The sequence below is a fragment of the Bombyx mandarina genome, chromosome 01 (genome assembly GCF_030267445.1).
Source record: "Bombyx mandarina strain Sakado chromosome 01, ASM3026744v2".
Lineage (NCBI taxonomy): Eukaryota > Metazoa > Arthropoda > Insecta > Lepidoptera > Bombycidae > Bombyx > Bombyx mandarina.
Genome location: NC_143208.1, coordinates 8,440,374 through 8,463,340, shown reverse-complemented (window position 1 = coordinate 8,463,340; position 22,967 = coordinate 8,440,374). Strand labels below are relative to the sequence as shown.

Below are 22,967 nucleotides of genomic sequence, written 5' to 3'. Positions count from 1 at the left end.
ATGTACTTTTGTAATTAGCACAATTCTCTCAATAATCAGATTAACTGAAAATAGAAACGACGTGAGCACTGCGCAGTAGCAATTCATACGTGCCGGGTGCAGTAAACAACTATGTTTGAAGCTATATTGGGGTTTTGGTGAATTAGAGAGAACGATACGTGCTCGCGAAACATGATCTTTATTGAAATACAACGGAATTTCACAAATTAAGATCACAGGCTCTTGGAAAAGCTAAACGCTACGTAATGTTTTGCCTCAATAACAAGATTAAACAAATGTTTTTGTTTTACCACCACACTTTAGCTCAGCTCAACAACCACTTTAAGTAGTTTTGTTTGATTTCAGGAAAACGATACAAGCAACAATACGATGGCCTATAATTTTCTTATATCGTCGAACGGTCAAACCTATGAATCGCTTGGGTGGCACGTTCCATCACCTATGTTCCCAAAGTATTCTAACTCAAGCCTAGTCTTCGGTTTCATTGGTAAGCCGGTTTTAAAATATCCTAAGATGACGTGTTATCTTGACGTATATTCACGAATGACTTGATCGATGACATTAAATGAATGAATGAATGACTTGAACTATGTCATCACGTAACAAAAAACGAACAAAGCGTAATTAGTCGTGCTAGGCCATATTATTATGAGCCCGCACTATCGCCTTGTCTAATCCGCCGCGAAGCAGTCATGCGTTTGTATCAAAAAAATGGAACACCCTTTATACAGTACAGTTGAGACTGCAACTTGTTGATATTTCGAGGTGTATAGTAACCGGCAAACATCGTGAGCAAATGACCTTGGCTGCGCAGAACCGAATTTTAGATCACTTTGGTGGTGAGGGTGAGGCGCGACGGCAGGGGAAATCGTATCGAGCGCGTTATTGGTAGATCAGTCGAACCTTGCGTAAAGTACGCTTGCGTACAGTGAAAAATCTATCGTTATTAATCGTTAAGTTATATTTTATTATAATTGCTTGTTGACTTTGTTGCCATTGCTATTTGTTGAGTGTTTGTTGATTTTTTATAAAAAATACACTATGCTGCGACAGACTGGTGGAGTATTCAAAAGAAAGGGTAGAAAAATTGTGTACGACGTATATTGCTTCATTATAAAACAGGGGAAGAATGATATTATGGAAAAAGTAAAACAGACTTCGGAAGCAACAAAAACATCAGTGAGTACTGTTAGGTGCATTATTAACGAAGCTAAAGGCTCTGGCTTGCTCATCGTGCTTGGGACTCCGGGTAAGAAAAGATCAGGGAAGAAGAAAGTTACCGGAATGGATAGTTTCGTTCAATCTGTAATAAAAAGGCTTCGAAAATTTTAAAGAAGATATACATTTTAATGGCTCGGAATGAAGTTTACGACGAATTATGAAAGAGCTAGGCTTCAGATGGAAAAAAAAAAACAGAAAATAATCGGAAGCTGGTAATTGAAAAAAGTAACATTCGATTACTACGAATCGAATATCTTCAAAAAATAATTAATTATAGACAAAAAAGAAGATCGAACCGACCGAGTCGTAAACTACACCGATGAGCCCTATGTCGACTTAACACGATGATGGCGACTCGGGTGATGAAAACAGTGATGATGATAATGGTCAAGATTATGATAACGAAAAAAAATTACAAATACCAGCTTCGCTTCAACTGAACGAAGACCTGGCAACAGCTCTAGTTTTGACTTAATAGAAGGAATATCTATTTTATCCCAAGATTAAATTATTACAATTATTAACCTATATTTTTTGTTGATGTTCTAATAAATATATAAATAAATACATATGTTGATTTTAATAATTTAATTGCATTATGACGCAGAGTAAATAATATTTTTGCACGTGAGTGTACCATGCGCAAACTTACCCCCACTACGTCAACAAATGCTCAAGAAGTTTGCCGGCTATTATAACACCACTCATACTATTATTTCTATGGGCTTCTATTTAATACTAAAATCAAGAAATACACGGTGTTACCAGCACAACGACTTTCCTTTAATGTGTCTGATTTTTATTCTCAGTTAAAGTAAGCTATAATAATTCGATTAAATATTTTTCTCCTCAGGGAATTTCACAGATAAGGCACCATCGAGCTATCAAATCGACGGAGCAGAAAAGCTTTTAGCCGTTTCGGTGAGCCAGCAATACTTAGAACCAAACTATGTACTTGTTGGAAGAAAAACGAAAGAGAGACCCGTTTATTTATTTTCAATTCTGAAAAAATTTCCGCAATGGGACGAGGATAATTCTGATTGAATAATAAATACAACATTTAAATTTCATTATATTGCTCGTTTGATCTTTAAAACCAAAGTTTTATAATACTGGATTTAGTAAAAATATTCGAATTTAGTTATAGAAGCTATGACTTTAATGTAGTCATACAATATGTTAAGATTTTAAATACATAAAATGGCTTGTGTTCGTAAATAAATCACTAGAGCTTTATAACATGTTTAGAGAAAATTATTGTATGAAATAAATTGTAATTAATACATATAATGGACCTCTTTCAGAACTGTTAAATAGCGCGGCAAATGGACTTAACGTAAAGCAAACTTAACTAAACTAGTGATGTGGAATAATATGGAGATTTTAAGACTAGTCTTTAAGTTGTTAACTATACAGTTCTGAATGTGGTAGAATTGATGAAATCGCATAATTTAAGTAGTTTTAAATACTCTTTACGTATCTTCAAGTCGAATATATTTTTAAGTTTTACCTAATTATGTATACTGTTGATATAATATACATTAAAAACTTTTTTGTTTGTACAATAAAACTAAAAGCTAAGTATAAATAATATTTTTTTAATTTGTCTTAGATTTTATTGATGTGTATGTTCTTTTTTAAAGTTTTTGGTGAGCTGTTCTGCTAACTGGTTTCTATTTAAATTGTTTGAATAACGTAGTCGTATTTTGAATCTACAATAATTTTATTCGAACATTTTGAATTGGAAACGGCGATTCGAAGTTTTTGTGTGACAAGATCGTATCAGATTTGAATTGCTAATAACAGCGATATCGGTACTGCGTGGGTAATGATTTAGCTTACAACGGATTTATTATGTCCACACGTGTTTGTTACTACCTCTACTATCGTCGTACCAACGCAAACGCATTTTAAAAATTGTTACGAAGGCGGAATGAACTGCCGCGTTCCGGGTAATAAGATGTCTATCTAGGACTAGGACTAGTTTTTGAATTGTGATAAACGTTTTTAATAAAATTTATAATCCATAAATATAAATAAATTTACTATTGAAAATGTACAGTAATTTGAGTAATCAATTCGTAGATGTGTTCGGAATTGATTAACTGCAAGTAAAAGGGATCACTCGCAAACCTTACAAAAAGCGAAGTGCGCGGAATAAACATCTAATTATTTATCTTTTTTTTTATATGATGAATGGTTCATTATTGATAAAGATAATTGAGCGAAATGAGCGAACGTTGGATCGTGTAAAATAAGTAGAAATGCTTTTATGGAATGCATAATAATTAAGTACATAATAAAATGTTTTTTTTTTTTTAAATGAAATATCAATGTATTTTATTAATAGAGAAGCAATATCAAATATCGTATTTATTAAAAAAATTAAAATAATTGAGCGATCTTCTGTGCATTTTAATATAAGACTAAATTGTGATATTAAGGGATCGTGTAATAATGGAACAGTAGTAATAAAAAAACATGAAATCTGTAAGGTTTTATTTATTTGTTATAAAAATAGACCATTTAAATCCAACGCCAATTAGTCATGTGATACTTTTGTAAAATCACAGAGTATATCTCAGATTACATAGTAAATATAGCGTACGCATAAAATATTAACACTAAATATTAATTAACGATTAATACTAAAACGACCCTGAAAATTTAATTCTTACTAAAGAGATACAGATAGAACGTAAAAACTATTCAATTATTTTCAAATACGTATATACTACGTTATATGAAAAACTAAATAAGGGTAATGAAGTCGAAATGTTTTAAATGAAATAATAATCAATTAGGATGAAATTGAAAAGAAAGCTCTGGGAAATAAACTAGATGAGAAGAAATAATGTCACAGTAAAATGTTAGGAATTTACTGAGACTTCAGTGGCACCTTTGAAAAATCTCTTGTGTTCTTCTCCTGACGGCTTCGCCATATCTGGCGGCTTTATTTCATTTTCCTACACTTTGACAGATGCTAAATAGTTAAATAGCCACTATTGTTACACGTCAACTGAGCATTTAAAATACAATATCCACTGATATTCTTTACGGATACATTATGGATGTGGTGGATATATTCACTTCATCTTGAGCACACAAGCCAGACCAGATAGATTACTATAAAAATCAAGGATATTGAATGATTATCAAATTAAAATCATCCACGTCATATTTTGAGGCACTTATGTATAGCGTCGATAACGATTACTGAAGCGCGAGTTATTTAGGTAATAAATCATTGAAAAGAGCATGACGCGATTGCGTTTCAAACACCAATATAGCTAACAAATTTGTTTTGCACCACTCAGTAATACAGATATATTTTAGTTTCTCATACTTGTCACTAATATAATATAGTAATCTATATATATAAAAATGAATTGCTGTTCGTTAGTCTCGCTAAAACTCGAGAACGACTAGACCGATTTGGCTAATTTTGGTCTTGAATATTTTGTGAAAGTCCAGAAAAGGCTTAAAAGGTAGATAAATATGAAAATGCTCGGAATTAAATAAAAATAACAATTTTGTTTTTCCTTTCATGTGTCCCCCATCGGACGGATTCTTTTTGTTTGTTTTAAGTTTATTTTATACAAAAGTTTAGGTCTTTTATTTATCGATTGAGGCACTACGAAGTCTGCCGGGTAAGCTAGTTGTAAAATACAATACATTTTTTTCAAAAAGGCAAGCCTTCAATTGTTTGCCCATTTCCTCTCAGTTGTAAAACTGCATTCCGAATTGAAATATTTACCTTTATATAAAAATAGTTTTTACTTTATCTAAATTACAAACAATCAATAATATTGGCTGTAGGCTCACGTTGGAAGTTGTGGCAGCATACTGTATAACCAGCTAAAACATAGGATTATGTGATAACAATCGCTATTAAACAATAAAAAGTACTCGTTAATCTATTTCAAGTTTTCTGAAACTGCCTTCGACTGAAATTAAATCTTTATTGTCATTGTTATCTCGGTTCCTGCCTCTCGATGAAATTATCCCTCGTGTGCTGAGGATCTCCATGTTGTCCAAAGCAAGAACGTTTTCTTTTTGTCCTTTCAAAATTTGCTTGGTGTATTCTATCATTTCACGCAATTCTAATTTGCCTCCGTATAAAGTGGGTAGACAGTCAACGTCTGTTTGTGTATGTAATAGTTTTGAGTTTGTGCATACCTGTAATATAAAAAGTAAATAAAAACACGCAAGATTAAACCGTAGTAGTTTTAATAATTAATTAAATAATTTTAGTTGACTATATTTGGGTATTAGGTTGGTATACTTGTCGTAACTGTTACATAAAGTATTCAATCATCGTACAACCTTTTTAATTATACTTTTATTTTTATTTTTTTTTATTGCTTAGATGTGTGGACGAGCTCACAGTCCACCTGGTGCTAAGTGGTTACTGGAGCCCATAGACATCTACAACGTAAATGAGCCACACACCTTGAGATATAGTTCTAAGGTCTCAGTATAGTTACAACGGCTGCCCCACCCTTCAAACCGAAACGCATTACTGCTTCACGGCAGAAATAGGCGGGGCGGTGGTGCCTGCCCGTGCGGACTCACAAGAGGTCCTACCACCAGTGTAAATATATAAAATATAAGTTAATACTTAAACTATTAAACTTTAACCATACATCACACACATAAAAGGTTCCGGGTAGGCATATTATGTAAGTAAGTACATAAATTCGGGTCTCGCCAAGTACGTATTTGATTTTAACTGGGCAATTGCACAACTCAGTTCAGTGTGTCAAGTAGTCACGAGAAAATATTACTTAATTTTAAATTACATAAAAACGATGGAGATAATGTTGATATAGGTTTCCTTACTTTTAGTCTATGTGCCATTTTCTGTGACACTTTAGATGTTGCGAAGTCTATGACGTATTTGAGAGCGACGGGAACGTTTATCAGATGAACCGCTTTGTGTCGCATCGACAACGATTGCTGTAACAGTTCATGTAACGCATATGAACAAACTTATTTACAATACGCATAGCATGTCGTAGTTCTTGCTAATATTGACATTGTTGATGTCTTTATGTCTGATTTTATGTAAGTAATAGTTGACTGTACATTGTATTTAGGCGGTTATTAACATTAATTAATATCAATAATCAAGAATTATCTACCTATTCAAAATTATAATTGCGGAAATGAAAAAGTAAAGTCAAACAAGGTTTGCTTTTGTTATATAAATTTAAAAATAAAGACATTACTAGTTTTCCCATTGTATGTCCTTGCTTTATGACTTTGAATATTACACTTTTTTATAATTTAAAATTATCAACGAAAATGAAAATCGACTAAAAATGAATTGCTGTTATTTTTTTTTTATTTTTTTTTATTGCCCTCGTAGGCAGACGAGCATACCGCCCACCTGATGGTGAGTGGTTACCGTCGCCCATGGACTTCAGCAATGCCAGGGGCAGAGCCAAGCCGCTGCCTACAAACCTGCCTGCCTGTTAGTCAAACGTCAGTGTTGAATCGATATTTAATGAAGTTATATCTAGGGGTATATATAAATTACCATAATTAATAATTAAGTAATTAATTATAAGTAGTAATTATAAGAGTAATTAACAACGAGCAAATAATACATCAGAAATTGTCTAATAAGCTATAAATAAGTGTCTAAAAATTTACAACACCGTGGCCTATTATTACGCGTTTAACGTAAACGACAACTGCTATTTAACACAAAAATTTAGACCTCATTATCCAAGACTGATGACGGAATTCATGTTGTAATGTGATAATTAATGCTAATGTGGACTATATCGACCTTTTATAGGTAGAACAAAAAAAAACATTAATTAAAATCGGGTGCCTGTAATTTTAGCCAGAATATGTAACATTATTGATTGTACTTTAAGTTGTGAATATTATTTATTAGTGATAACCTAGGTAGAATCGGTCTGGGTTCAGGCAGTCCTTTGATAACGGTATTTGGCAATCTAGGTGCCATAAGATAGACTAATTTAGCCTGAGTTTGCCAGATATATTACATTACTTATTATTTGTTGCTAATTACCGACTACATTATTTCTGGCAAAATACCCACCTCCCCCCATTTTAAAATTCTTCCGAAATCGCTGGGGTTCCAAGCAGTGATGTGAGCTCCAGAAATTCCATTTCCATCACCAATGTGATTAAACCCACATATTTGATTTAATGGATCATCCATTAAACTCTCATATATAAGCATGTGAGCACGGCACATATCCCAACAACTGAATTTAATGGCGTTGAATTTACCTGAAAAATAAAAAAAATAGCCACTGAAACTAAAATTTTTAACAAAATATCTCTACGCAAAGCTGGCGTAAGACATTTCAAAATATCAAAAAAATTATATAATCTTAAGTATGCGTGAGAACCTTCGCAATTGCCACAATATGAACTTCTGTTGACAGTAGATTCAACACGTTTTGTCACGTAAAGGCAAAATGAGAACATTCCGCATAACAGCATAACAAGTCTGATATAATCTTTACAAAGTAGATACCTATACACAGTAATTACAACATAAAATTTTCTTACTCATATTGTAAAAGATGACCCGGCGACCCTTGTTGTCACGAACTGGTGAAACCACTATGTACCTAAAAATTGTGAAAGGTTTTGCAATTTCAAGCAAATTGAATTATATCGTAGGTAAGAAGGCTTACAAAACGGATGCTTAATGAGTAAGTTGTGCTTGAGTTCAAGGCTTCACGTGTTTGAGAACTTTCTAACTAAGAACCATGAACCGCCTCGGTAACATATTGTGAGAGTATTAATAACATGCTTAAATGCTGTCATTACAAGAGATTATACCTTAAACGCTCCAGTTAAATTTCAATTAGAGAAACAACTCACGTAATCGACATTGTAGAAAATAACAGAAATTGGCTTGTTTCTGTTTCAAGTTAACGTGTACATAATACGATTATTTCACATTTTTCAACAATAACATTTTTCAATGTTAAGTGATTCATGGTAGAATAAATGTTGTAATGTTGTTTGGGAATTGTAACACAAATTGAAACTGCGGTTCTTGGACATTTAAACTTATATCTACTCGGAAAAGAATTCGCCTTTGCTAATTAATTTAATTCAACTGACAAATTAACAATTAGATTGCAATCTAGATTAGATCTAGGTACTACTTGTACGATTTAGCTAATATGTACTGTAATGATTGTAATTTGTTTTGTGCATCAAAAAAGTAAAAAAAAACCATATTATGTATTAAGCTTACCCATTATTTATAATTTCTTGTAAGTTGCTATCCTCGTAATCCAAATTTTTGAAAATTTCAGGATAAAATTTTCTGAGACTTAAATATTTAAGTAAAGTTTGTTGGGCCATTGGTATGCTATACTTCTTATGTCGCAGAAATCGTAGTAAAAATATTTCATCTAGAAAAATAAAAATATTTAGATGCTAATTATTATTCGCTGAATGAATGTATGTAATGATACATCTTTTCAATTTTGCTATTTGCATAGCGATTACATGCACTCATTTTACACGGTGAACCTATATATGTTTAGATTTATCTAATCTACATTATCATTTTACTGTTATAAAAAAATAAAAATAATGTAAACATCGTTGTTATGAATTCAGAATCAGTATTGTATTTTAGAAAATGACAACACGTCGAGAACAGAACGGGTTTCCAATTATTATAAAATATACCTAGTCAGGTCATAAATTCTGTCACATGTTTAATGTAAAATAATTGAAACAAGTTTATTCATTATGTAACCATTCATATACCAAAATTAACTTAACAAAACATAGATTCTTATGACACTAAAGTTTATTCAAAATGACCTCCGTGATTTTGAATACAGGCCTTCAATCTGCGCGGCCAGTCGTCTATCGCAGCATGAACGAGGTCCATGTCAATATCGGCGGCTGCCTTAATCAAAGATGTCTTGAGTGATTCCAAATTGGGATGAGGCTTTGAGCACGCCTTTTCCTCCAAGTGTTGCCATATCTTGTAATCTAACGGATTCAAATCTGGACTGGAGGAGGGCCAGTCTTCGTGCCGGATGAAGTCGATTTCATGCGCCGCCAGCCAGTCTTGTGTGCTCTTCGCTCTATGAGCTGGCGCCGAATCTTGTTGGAATACCCAGTGCCTGTTATTGAACATGGTATGAGAAACAGGTTCCACAAGGTTCGTCAGGACTGTATTTTGATACACAACTGCATTCGTTTTTACACCTTTCTCACAAAAATGTACCTCTGTTAAGCCCCAATAAGAAACTCCCAACCATACCATGAGCGAGGATGGAAAATGACCTCGCTGGACACGCGGAATACGGTTGCTCGCTTCTTCACTACTGTGTGCGTACACCTTATCATTTTGTTTGTTGTAGCTCTCTTCTACGGTAAAAATTTTTTCATCCGAAAAAAGAATTTCCCGATATTTTTTTCCCGCGTACCGCTTCAACAAAGCGCGGCATCTCTTCAGTCTCAGGTCCATTAGACGAGCATTCAAACGATGTCCTGTTTTTCTTCGATATGCCCTAAGCCCTAAGACTTCATTTAACATCCTTTTCACAGTGGTTCTGCTTAACCCCATCTGAAGGGCCAACAGTTTCTGTTTACGTTTGGGATTTCTTTGAATTCGCGCCTTCACAGCTTTTATCACTGCTGGAGTCCTAACAGACCGAGGGCGACCACTTCTTGACTTGTCATCTACACTAGAGTCTTCATTGTATCGTTTGATGGTACGATCAACGAATCTTTTGGTTATATTAAAATTTTTCAGTATGTTAAAAATTTGAATTGGCGCGTAACCGCAACGATGCAACGCAATAACTGCAACACGGTCTTCTTAAAGTGAGTCCACTCCATATTTAAAAATGAGTAAAATTCTAAAAGTATACATTTTTATTTTCATGAACAATTCGAAATTCGAATTCAATAAACTTTTTTGTGGCCAGCATTCTAAAAGAAAAGTTTTTACTGTGTGACAATACTTATGACCTGACTAGTTATATTGAGAAAATGTACTTCATTATATGTGATGATAATTACATAAATATCATTGTTTTACAATTAGATTTTTTTCAAAGAGGCCGCTTAATTGCTTGTTATTAAAACAATAATGTTTTATATCAGTAATTATCCTTAGTAGCCACCGTGACAAGACAACTTACGAACTTAAAGACGAACAATTATATAAATTTTGTCTACCTAAGTACAATAATCATATTGTTTTTTTTTTTTTTTTTTGGTCAGGAGGAAATCGCCGGACTTCCGCCCTTTTCTGGGGAGATACTGGGCGGGGTATGTCAGACCTCGTCAAACCTCGCATGAGACAGAACTCATGACAATGCAAAGGGGGGAAAGTGAAGCGTTTAGTGCGGAGCACATCTCTCCCATCACCCTCCCCCTCGGGACGCCGGACTGGCGGTCGTCGGTGCCACGACCACCAGCCCTCTCGGTCGGCAGACTGTCCGAAGCCCGCCTAGATGGCGCCGGTTAGAGTGGGTTACCCTACGGAATACCCCGCTGGGCCAGAACCAGCGTGGGTCGAGGATAGCCGGCCTTCCATCACCCGGATGCTCTTGCGTAAAACGCGTGCAGAGCAGCTTGCACGTCGTCTTCTTAGGCCCCCCTCGCCGGTCCCCAGACCAACATGTGAGGGGGACCCGAAACACTTAGAGGGCCAGGGCTTGGGCGAGATCCGCCTCCCTGGCCCCCGCTCGACGGCGGCGGGATTGTGCGTCTCTCACGCGCCCCGCCGCCTCCTTCTGCGAGATGGTGCACTCGCAGAAGTCGAGCATCGCCTTCCACGACTCGTCGTCGCCGAGCATCGATGCCACAACACTCGGCAACGACAAGTCGGTTCCTATTTTTGCGACGAGGACACGGCGCCACCCTTCCCATGCTGGGCAGGCGATGAGCGTATGCTCTGCCGTGTCCAAGTCGCAACCACAATGGTGGCACTCTGCCGTCGGCTCGGCTGTGATCCGGTGCAGGAACTCACCGAAACAACCATGCCCAGTGAGCACCTGCGTGAGCCAGAAAGTGAGGCGTCCTCTGTCACGATTCACTCAATCCACAAGGACCGGGCGAATCGCCTCGACGGTCCTACGACCAGCCGAAGGATCAGCCAGCCGTCTGGACCATGACTCCAGCACGGACAGCCAAGATTGGGCCCTCCGCGCTCTGACCACACTGGGGCTGAGACGCGCCACGCCCCGGGCACGAAGGTCAGCCCGCCACTTATAGTCAGCGGCGAGCGCCTCCGCTTCCAGAACCCAAGGCGGCGTCCCAGCCAGTACACACGCCGCCTCAAAGGAGATGATGCGATAACCACGGATGACCCTGACCGCGATGGTGCGTTGCGGCCGTTGCAGCAGCTTCGCCACCCCCACGGCCAGGGACTGCCACACGGGTGCCCCGTATAGGGCCATTGATCGCACCACCCCCGTATAGAGACGGCGCGTCACCTGGTCAGGCCCCCCGACGTTGGGCAGAAGCCGGTTTAACGCGCCGGCCACCCCCAACAAACGAGGGACCAGGTTCTGAAAGTGAGCACGGAAGGTCCAACGACTGTCCAGAATGAGGCCGAGGTACTTCAACTGCACCCCGACCCCCGATACGGACGCCTCCAACCACGATATGGGCATCGACAGGTGGCACTCTCCGGGGCCTGTGGAACCACATGGCCTCGGATTTACTGAGCGCCACGTCGAGGCCAAATCTCCTAATTTTGCCGACGACATGCGCCACCCCAACCGTAGCAAGACGTGTAGACTCAGAATCATATTGTTACATCCAATTATAATAACAACGAAGAGAAATTACTAGCGCAGGATTTAACTAACAACTCTAAATAGTTTAAGGACTAATGCTTCAAATAAAATAAAATATAATGAACGTTTTATTGCCCTTTGTCTTGGGTATTGAAATAAAATGTATCTCCGGTAGGAATAACGACGAGGTGCTAACAAATTCTCACACGCCAATACCGATATAACCTATGTACTTCTTATGAGTCAACACGGGTAGATAGGTACCATCACTCTGCCTATTTGTGCCATTTGTGCGTTTCGGTTTGAAAGTTGGGGCAGCCGTTGTAAAAACTGAATCCTTAGAACTCATTTCTCAAGGTAAATAGCGGCATTTACGTTGTAGATGTCTGAGTACTTTGGTAACCACCTAATACCAGGTAGACCGTTAGATCGTCCACCCATCTATGCAATATATAAATAAAACCTAATAAAATTTAAAAAAATACAGCATCATCATTATTACCTTGTCGTACGTTTTTGATGTCTCCATTCTGTTCTATCCACTCTCTCATAAGTTGAAGAGATTGCTCCTTAGTAGACTGAGTTTCTCGAAGTTCTGTGATGGCTTCAGCGACCACATTTTTTAGAGTTCGTCCCATCTTACCGTCATTCTCTGCTTTCTCGATTGTCACATTCCAGGCAGTAGTCACCGTTAACAGAACGCTGGCCGTCGTCATCTTCGTAACTCGAGAAAGAGCTAGCAAATCTGGAGATAATAAAAAATAATTAATCCTCAATATTGGCTGCTACTGGTTTTAGTTGAATTATGTTCATGTCAATAAAGTTTAGGACTTAAAGTAACTTCACATTATCAACAATATAGAAGCTAAGATTAAGCCTCAATTGCATTGATTCAACGACGTGCTAGCTCGTCAGCAAGAATTATATTAAGTCTAGCAAAAGAGGGGACGGTTTCCCTATGGAAAGTAGTGCTAATATCTTGAAGTGACACATTTTAGTATCTTTCGGTTAATGATACAATTCAGATGAGTATGATCCAAAATAGTTTATTACGGTAAGGTCAAGAGACAATTATTTATTCTCCGCTCTTATTTAGTTTATTCATTAACGACATTCCTCAGTCGCCGCTGACCCATTTGCTTACTACTCGAGTAGAAACAAATCACTAATAGCGAGTAAACTCCAGAGCGCAGCCGCAGCCCTTGGACAGTGGTTCAGTGGTGCTACTTCAAACCCTACACGGATTTCCTTCCGCATTAGGAAGAGAAATCTCACACTCTCTATCATCCTCTTCGGCCAACCTATTCTCTGGGCCAAGAAGGTGACATTCCACCCGCGTATAAAATCAGTCCGCGACCGTGCCGCTTTTATTCTTGGTAGACTCTGTCTCTATCTATCCTGGGGTCTGAAAACGGAGTAAAATATCCCTTCGGAATAAGGTGACACTTTACAAAACTTGCATAAAGCCCATCGTGACTTACGCAAGTGTTTATTATTTTATTTTTATTGCTTAGATGGATAGATGAGCGCACAGTCCACCTAGTGTTAAGTGGTTACTGGAGCCCATAGACATCTGCAACGTAAATGCGCCACCCACCTTGAGATACAAGTTCTAAGGTCTCAGTATGTACCCGGCTTCCCTCACCCTTCAAACCGAAACGCATTACTGCTTTACGGCAGAAATAGGCGGGGCGGTGGTACCTACCCGTGCGGACTCGCAAGAGGTCCTTGATACTTGAGACCTTTAGAACTTATATCTCAAGGTGGGTGGCGCATTCACGTTGTGGATGTCTATGGGATCCAGTAACCACTTAACACCAGGTAGGCTGTGAGCAGCTCGTCCACCAGTCTAAAGCAATAAAAAAAAACTTTGCGGGTCGCGATTCCCATCCATTAGTAGATTCATTCGCGACGTAGCTGCTCTTGAGTTGTTAGGTTTCCTTTGGAGGCACTCGGGCACTGTTAGCAAATACCACCCCTCATGGCTGAGCCTTTGCTCGCCCACTTCTCATGGTGAAATTGGGAAGGCCTCCGCCCCACTAGTAATCTCTCATTCATAAATTATTGAAACAATATATTTTTTTAATAATATTTAATCAATACCATACTAGTATGCTTTAATAAGTTATATTGTAAGACTGAAAAGAATGAAAGTGACTTATCCGACAAAAATGATAGATACGTTAGGTAATAAGCCTGCCGAACAAGTTAATTCTCATACAAATACTGTCGCGATAGTTATCCGAAAATAGAATAAATCCGGGAAAAACCTGAATCATACAAGCAAAATTTTCGTTAAAATTTTGCATAATATGCAATAATTATACTCAGATTGAAAAAAACACTAACGGAGTATTGATGTTTCGAGCAAACAAAACAGGTGAATTTGGTGGAAGATCATCACGTTGTCGTTTCCCTATAACTATTAACATTATTTTAAATCAGGATGGTGGTACCTGGTGGTGGGCTCACAAGAGCTCCTACCATCAGTAATTACGCAAATTATAATTTTGCGGGTTTGATTTTTATTACACGATGCTATTACTCCACCGTGGAAGTTAATCGTGAATAATTGTTAAATACGGATTTCATTAGAAAAATTAGTACCTGGGATTCAAACACCAGTGCATCGCTAGATACGAATGCACCGGACGTCTTATCCTTTAGGCCACGACGCTTTCAATGATTGAGCCATAACCACTTTCATCATCTTAATAAAGAAAACCAAATATGTTATCACCGTTTTGAATTCACTAAATTTTTCATACACCGATTCGAATTATGCATTCATCATACCACTATAGCGTGATTAAGTGGTTGCTCATGACCACTATTAGTCTAGAAAAATAAAGATGACCTCGTGGCGGTATTAGCTCTTGATATGTTTATTTATGGCAATTCATGTTTCGAACATATTAATGATAACTAGTCCTCATCCAATGATCGAAATCCGATCACAATAATAACTGTATAAGTCAAGGTCAATTACGGTATAGATTTGTTTAAAAAAATGTATGATGATTTGTTTTTGTTTTTGGAAAAACACTAAAGATCGTCATTATTTATTTATCAAAGAAAAGGAAATCAGTTGACAAACGGAAATTACTGAGCTCTTTAGTCTTTGTTGGTTCAAAAGGACAACTGCAAATAGTCATCAACACTCTTTAACTATTTATCAAATATTATCCACAAAACATAGTACGGAAATAGCATCATAACTCATTAGCATCATGCGATATCAACAATGGTTATGTATAATATAACAACCTAAAACTACATCGAAAGCAGTTTTTATTGAAGTCTACGTGCGCTTGGTTCAATCTTAATTTAGCAGCCTAAGCCCAACTACGAGGGCGGCACTGAAAATTTCGGGAATTAACGAAGTGACACAACATTACTATTTAAAAATGTATTTATTGCTTTTCGAAGTATTCTCCGCGAAATTTGACACATTTTTCCATACGATGGAACCAATCATTGAAGCAACCATTCCATTCGGAAGTTGGGGTCTCCAAAATGGCCGTTTTGTAGGCGTGCACAGCTTCTTCAGGTGATGAAAATCTCTGTCCACGCAATTTATTCTTTATTTTAGGGAAAGTATAGAAATCGTTAGGGCTTAGGTCGGGGCTGTACGGCGGATGGTCTAATAATTCTATGTTTTCATGCTCTAAAAACTCTTTTGTTCTGTGCGCGTTGTGAGAACTCGCATTGTCGTGATGGAGGATGATGCGGCGGTTGCAGTTCTCTTTACGGAGTTCAGGAACGACCTGTGGCAAACAAATGCTAGCATACCATTCTGCATTAACCGTTCTTTGTCCCTCAAGAGGAATAGTCGTAACATGGCCGGTTTTGGAGACAAACGTGGCCACCATTTTTTTTGCAACACTCCGTGAATGAACAATTTTTGTTGGCTTTAACTCATTTTCGAATACCCAAACTCGTGACTGATTTTTTGTTTCGGGTTCGTACGCGTATATCCAGGATTCGTCACCTGATACAATGTTGTATACAGCATTTGAGGATCCTGCGTGGAATCTTTCGAGAGTTCTGACGCACCAAGTAACGCGAGCCGCTTTTTGCTCTTCACAGAGCGAATGCGGTATCCATCGGGAAAACAACTTTTTTATACCTAATTGTTCATGCGAGATTATTTGTATTTGACTCATGCCAATGTCTAAAGTTGCCTGAATTTCGCGGTATGTCACATGTCGATCTTCCACAATCAGCTTACGCACAGCATCAACGTTTTCTTGGGTGACTGCAGTTTTTGGACGACCTTGACGGGGATCATCACTGAGCTTGACACGTCCACGTTGAAACTCAGCAAACCAGCGATAAATTGTGGTTTTGGATGGCGCTTCATCACCAAATGCAGAAATCATCCGGTCAACACACTGTTTTTGTGTTAAACCACTTCGAAAGTCATAATAAATCATCGCTCTTGAATTTTCTCGAGTCAAGTCCATTTTCTCAACGACTAAACAAGTTTGACAAAACCTCGTGACAAGACCGAGAATCTTTTTTTAAATAAATAAATGGTATTCGATTTTTAAAACCAAGGAGTTTTCAATTAAAAAGATTTTAATATGACAGGAACAGTGGAAATATTTCATTCCCGATACTTTTAGTGCAGCCTAGTAAGCCTATAAACTGTCAATCCTTGAGGTCGTAGGCATCAGTTTAAGTACAAAATTATTATTTGAAACTCATTATTAAAATAAAATATGTATTAAATTGTTTTAATTAAAACAACAGTTTGTTTAAAATTCCTAGTTTTATGCACCTTTTAATTATCTATATTTTGTATTGTACAGATATGCCAAAGCTTAAGAATTTTCCATTTATATTACGACATCAAGCCCCCTACCAAAATTCAATCGGAATTAAATATACCTAGTCGAATATTTTAATATTAAAATAAAAGATAAAATAAATATAATAGTCCACAGGAATCACATAAAAATTATGAACAGAAAACAAGTTTAGCACACGTGAATAGTAAAATCATTGGCAAGTCAAGTTCACGATATTTTGAATCAAGGATTTTCCGTGCTTTTTAGCATAACTTGTAACCTAATTGAATCGAAATGATTAAAGGAATAATAAAAGGCTCGAAACTTAATTCAATGCTTCTATTTTACTTTAACGAATGCCAATCAGTTGTAACTTCCAAAATTTATTAATTAACTCTCAAGAGATAGTTCATAGATGTGAATAGGTACTCAACGTACTCGTACAACAGCCTTAGCTCTCAAAACGCTAGATTTTTCGTACTGAATAGTACGATCTCGTCACCACAGCCACATCTAGCTACTGTTACACTCATTTATTTGATTACCTTCTCAAATCCAAGCCATAGGTCACAAATATTACTGGTGAAGGACACATTTCGTTTCGTAGGAGTCGTTTTTTTTTTATTTCTGCCTATTATAGTAACAGAAAACTATTTTTTAAAATTAAAATAATTTAATCAGCATTGCCATCGTTGCTCTTTGTTGCTGTGAGCGTAACTAATATAATTCACTATGGTGGTTATGAAAACTCTAAAAAACATGTTTATTTAATTTACTGAACATGAACTTTCCACATTTGATATTATTTTTTTGCTTTCCAAAAATTCTTTTGAGATGCATTCAGCAACTTTGCCTAACAGATTCATTATATTTTTATTCCAGTTTTCGAGTGAACCAAACGCGTTCTTATCCATTGCTAACGTAGCGAATCCCCTCATGACATCAGGATTACAATTTTGAAGTTTTCCGATCATTAATGCTGTTTCTCTATAGGCGACGGGATGGATTCTTTCTATTTCACTTCTATTGAAAGCACAAAGAATCTGATTTAGAGCTGTTAGATCGTAGTACGTGTAATCTTCGGGCTCTTTACCGGCGTAATCTTCCCGAATTCTGGCAGCTAGAGCGTTCAGTTGTTCTTCGTTCAAATTGTAATTAAGGCCAAAATTATTCACGACATCGATGTTATTTAATGTTATATTAGCATAATCTTCAGGCATTACGGCGGTCGTCACCCAGTGCAGGTTCATTAATACGTTATTAGGAATATTTGCAATACCTTCATGGTGTGTCACTAGTGTCTGCCAGATAAACTGCGCAGCATCTTTGGACAGCTTCTCCTTTCCCAAATGCGCAAGGCATTGTACTATATCTTTTGGAGTCATGGTTTTCAAAATATCTAATGAGAATTTTACGTTTGCTGGTAGCTCCAAAAGGGCATCACACGTCAGGGCAGACGTAACTGATACGGAGTTCAAAATTAGCAGAACTAAAATAATTCCCATGATGTTGGAAGTCTCTTTACTTCACTAGATTAGTATTTCAAATGGATCACAAAAGCTATTAATGTCAAGGGACCGACATCGATATTTATTATTCACAATTCAATCACGGGTCTAATTCCGTGATTTCTCAATAATAAATTATTTGACGGTCTGAGTTTTGGTTCGGGTGCATATTGTATTAATTTTTACGTGCCGATCTAGAAAGTTTCTATGGTATTTTCTAACGCATGTTTTATACTAGAGAAAGACCTACGAATAAATAATAAGCCTGATTCGACATGTTCAAGAGTTCAAGACAGCGCCTACTACAGCGCGGAGGCAAAGTCCGGCAATATACAGCATGTTGTATTCCCGAAAACTACAAGTGGGGGAAATTATTTCTTCAATAGTACTTATACTTCTCGTTACTCTCTACTGTTCTTCACCTAATACTTGAAATTACATCATGATCACTAGTGACACCTCAAAACTTTGATTCGTTTTTGCGCATTTAATTGTCTATTGTTTTTTGTTATTGACATGGTCATTTAAGTAACAAAAAAAAAACATTTTCCAAAATGCTTTTAGTGATATTAATAAATCTTGCTCAACAACTAGTAACTAAAAAAAGAAAATTGGTTTACAAGCAGAGCACCTTTACTCAACTACTATGTGATATGTATTTCAGTAATGAATAATGTTTTCCGTTAATTTAAGATTAGTGTTTTATTCTCGTTTTCCTTACGGAAACATATCACAACCCATATACTTTTAAGATTATTGCTTTCGACGAATAGATGGATTCATAATGTTAATTGTTTGCTGGAATCTTTAGAGAACATAACGCGAATACCGTAACCTCGAGGCGTATGAGGTTCAAATTCTCGTTGTTTTGTATCGGCTGCTTATCTAGTGGAATACAAAATAGATGCGAGTCCAAGATATCATTGGATATGGGTTCATATGGCATATCCATACCATCAGTACAACATCATTGAAAGTTGGATATCGATTGCGATACAGTAATAGACGACGGAAAACGCAAAAGGAAACCGATAAACCTCGAATCGAAAAACGACAATAGAATAAATAATAAGTTTTGATGATCAAGTTTTCTCTCAACACGCAACCATTGTCTGTTACTGGATTGAAAATAATTCAATGTCTCTAAACACTTGACCTAAAAGTTTTAACATTAGGAAAAATCCGGGGTTTTCACCAACCGATAATAGTGCAACGGTTTAAAAAAAACCCAGTGTTTTTTAGTTTATTAATACACTAGCGACCCGCCCTCGCTTCGCTTCGGAAACATTAAAACACACATGAAACAAAAAAAAATAAAAAAATTTTTTTTAAAAAAAAGTAGCCTATGTTCATCAGGGACAATTTCGGCTTCTAATGGAAAAATAATTTTTCAAATCGGTCCAGTAGTTTCGGAGCCTATTCGAAACAAACAAACAAACAAATCTTTCCTCTTTATAATATTAGTATAGAGTATAGATTGAATATGACTATTTTTAATAGATACACACTAATAAAATTTTAGATACCTATGTAGCATTCAGTGTTTCAGTTCAATATTGTTTTTTTTTTCAAATCTTTCCATTAGTTCCAGTGATTATTTCAGACTATGTATGAGGGAATCAAAAAAAATAAGCGTAGTTACGTTAGTTCATTTTAATGCTTTCTTATTCGACCAAAAACCAACCTAATAAATATTACAGTTGTTACGACTCTTTTACATTGACATTACATTTAAACTAAGCCGTATTTCATTAAGCCGTGAAGTAGTCTATTCAAGTGGAATATCGCCGGTATAAACATAGCTATAGCCTCGTCTCTTTTGAACGGAATTATAAACGTATGTTCAAAAAAAACTCTGTCAAACTCGGAGCTGCGGTCATCAATGTACTAACAAAATATACCACCATTAAGTTGTGACGTTATTTTGAAGGCGACAGGTAATGTTATTATATTAGACGACCGGTGAAAACTTAAAGCCGGGTTCACACGGATTGTCCTGCACGTCTATTTGCAGTATACGTCTTATCGAATGAATAGTGACACATATATTGTACATAGAACCATTCACATGTCGATTGTACTACAACAAATCGTACACCGCTTATGCGTTTAAACGAATACTCAACGGACTTGTATAGCTGTTTGAAGTCGTCGTGGCCTAAAGGATAAGACGTCCGGTGCATTCGTATCTAGCGATGCAACGGTGTTCGAATCTCGCAGGCGGGTACCAATTTTTCTAATGAAATACGTACTTAACAATTGTTCACGATTGACTTCCGCGGTGAAGGAATAACATCGTGTAATAAAAATCAAACCCGCAAAATTATAATTTGCGTAATTACTGGTGGTAGGACCTCTTGTGAGTCCGCATGGGTAGGTACCACCACCCTGCTTATTTCTGCCGTGAAGCAGTAATGCGTTTCGGTTTGAAGGGTGGGGCAGCCGTTGTAGCTATACTGAGACCTTAGAACTTATATCTCGAGGTGTGTGGCGCATTTACGTTGTAGATGTCTATGGGTTCCAGTAACCACTTAACACCAGGTGGGCTGTGAGCTCGTCCACATACCTAGGCAAAAAAAAATAGCTCTGTCTCGTTTTACACGAATGAAAATCTACCGCACGAACTCCCAGTGATCGTACGTTAAATTTACGAATACAAAGAAAATGAGGTGTGGACCCAGCCTAACGTCTCCCCCACCCACCGGCCACCGAGTGCGTAATTATGGGGCTCTGCAATCTGCAATAGTTTGGCGACGGTTCCCATGATTGTGCGCATATTTACATTCATATTTTATTTTAATAATGAATATCAAATAATCATTTCGTACTTAAACTGATGCTTATAACCTAAAGGATTGGAGGTTTATAGGCTTAGTTGGGCTTAGGCTGCTAAATTAAGATTGAACCAAGCGCACGTAGCCTCCAATAAAAACTGCTTTCGATGTAGTTTTAGGTTGTTATTATTATACATAACCATTGTTGATATCGCATGATGCTAATGAGTTATGATGCTATTTCCGTACTATGTTGTGTGGATAATATTTGATAAATAGTTAAAGAGTATTGATGACTATCTACAGTTGTCCCTTTGAACCAACAAAGATTAAGCAGTTCAGTAATTTCCGATTGTCAACTGGTTTCTTTTTCTTTGTTAAGTAAAAAAAAAAAGTAGTGCAATTACAGAAAACAACAATGGGAAGATCTTCTGCTAAGCGAATTATTTTGCTAGGTAGATGAGATAAGATATTTAAGATAATCTTAAAAATATCGTTACAAAATATATCATTTTTAAAGGCATTTAATTTTGCAGTTTGCCTTTATAAAATAAATATGTACAGTCATTATAATACATAGGCTACTAAGTAATTATTAGAAAAAAAGTAAATTCTAAAAAATCTGAATTCGTTAATTAATATTTTCTGTTTATAAAAATGAAAAAAATAAAATAAAAATGAAAAAAAATCCCCCTATCTATGTCAAAACATCAATTTGGAATGTCTCAGTCGATTTCGCCCATTTCATATTTCGTTATGTAAGTAGGTACATAATTGTTTAGGGAAGGTTTCGTATTAAAGAAAAAAATTACAAATGAAGAAACATTTCCTGTCACTTTAATTGTATTTAAGTTATTGTTTTATGTATGTTTATTTATATGTATTTCTCATTTTATATTAGAATTTTTTTTTAAAGCTTAGTTTAAAAATCATGCTTTAATAGCTTTTATATTGTACACTATTCCCCTCTTATACATCGTATTTCACTCTGCTAATGGTTTGCTGGAAAAAAACTCATGAATGAGTTAAGCTCGCCTTTGTACATAGTATTTAGACATTCTTTAAATTTGTTTTTATTGTATTTTCTTTGTGTGTACAATAAGTATAAATAAATAAATAATACAATTTCCATAATAAAATGTTCATGTAACTAACTGTTGTAATTCAGTAAGTGAAACAGGTTTCATTTAAAACAATTTTTTAATCAAGAATTATTACAGACGAGCTTTTGTTCCACTTGATATTAAGTGATCACCCAAGCTCGTACACGTACTTACAGTATACCAAAGTAACTAATATATTACTACATTGACACCAAAATAAACAATAATTATTTTAAAAGTAATAATTAGCACTTTTAAGATATAAAAAACTAAACGTGCTAAAAAAACTGTATAATCTAATAAATAAAATCTATCTGAGTAGCACCTACCTATAAAATTTAAAGCATAAAATACCTAGAATATAATTTAAAAAATACTTGGTACTTTTTCTTGAACAAATTAAATAATATTTTTCATTAATTTTATTTGTTTCAAGTGGATTTGGAAATAATTTGTATCGGTATTATATTTGTTCACGAAGGATTTAGTATTGTGTAATTGATACTTAAATGATTCTTAAAATAAATTGTATTAATATTATTGAAATATACAAACTGGGAAGAAATTACAAAAATGGAAGCGCAAAACAGCTTTTTTGGATCTATAATTCTAGCCAAAATATTAGAACATATATATAAACAAACTTATAAATAAAGAAAAAAAAACTCACATTTAGTCGAAAGATTGAAATTAATCTCCGTAAAGTCCTGGTAAGCGTTCTCTTCGCCGTGCAAACGTATAATGTGGAGAGTCCGACGAAGTCCGCCTCAGTAATTTCGCGAACGGCGCCGCG

The 22,967-nt window shown here is 36.2% G+C and overlaps 3 protein-coding genes across 4 annotated transcripts in view; 1 reads left to right on the top strand and 2 right to left on the bottom strand.

Annotated features, from left to right (window-relative positions):
• Positions 1 to 3,712, top strand: part of LOC149503503 (peptidoglycan-recognition protein SB2) — a 9,708-nt gene extending 5,996 nt beyond the window's left edge. For both annotated transcript variants that reach the window (XM_089728850.1, XM_089728840.1), the window contains exons 4-5: positions 346 to 487; positions 2,075 to 3,712. In XM_089728850.1, coding sequence (XP_089584976.1) covers positions 346 to 487; positions 2,075 to 2,265 — 333 coding nt within the window. In that variant the 3' untranslated portion in view covers positions 2,266 to 3,712. The remainder of the gene's footprint in view (positions 1 to 345; positions 488 to 2,074) is intronic.
• Positions 3,394 to 22,967, bottom strand: LOC149503501 (retinaldehyde-binding protein 1). Its single transcript, XM_089728827.1, has 7 exons — positions 22,845 to 22,967; positions 12,499 to 12,741; positions 8,477 to 8,636; positions 7,777 to 7,838; positions 7,298 to 7,491; positions 6,064 to 6,180; positions 3,394 to 5,400 (listed from the first exon to the last, which is right to left on the bottom strand). Exons 2-7 carry the CDS (start codon positions 12,710 to 12,712, stop codon positions 5,134 to 5,136), a joined length of 1,014 nt encoding a protein of 337 aa, XP_089584953.1. The 5' UTR covers positions 12,713 to 12,741; positions 22,845 to 22,967; the 3' UTR covers positions 3,394 to 5,133.
• On the bottom strand, positions 17,436 to 19,457 carry LOC149503502 (uncharacterized). The gene has a single exon (XM_089736729.1). It carries the CDS (start codon positions 18,292 to 18,294, stop codon positions 17,557 to 17,559), a length of 738 nt encoding a protein of 245 aa, XP_089592855.1. The 5' UTR covers positions 18,295 to 19,457; the 3' UTR covers positions 17,436 to 17,556.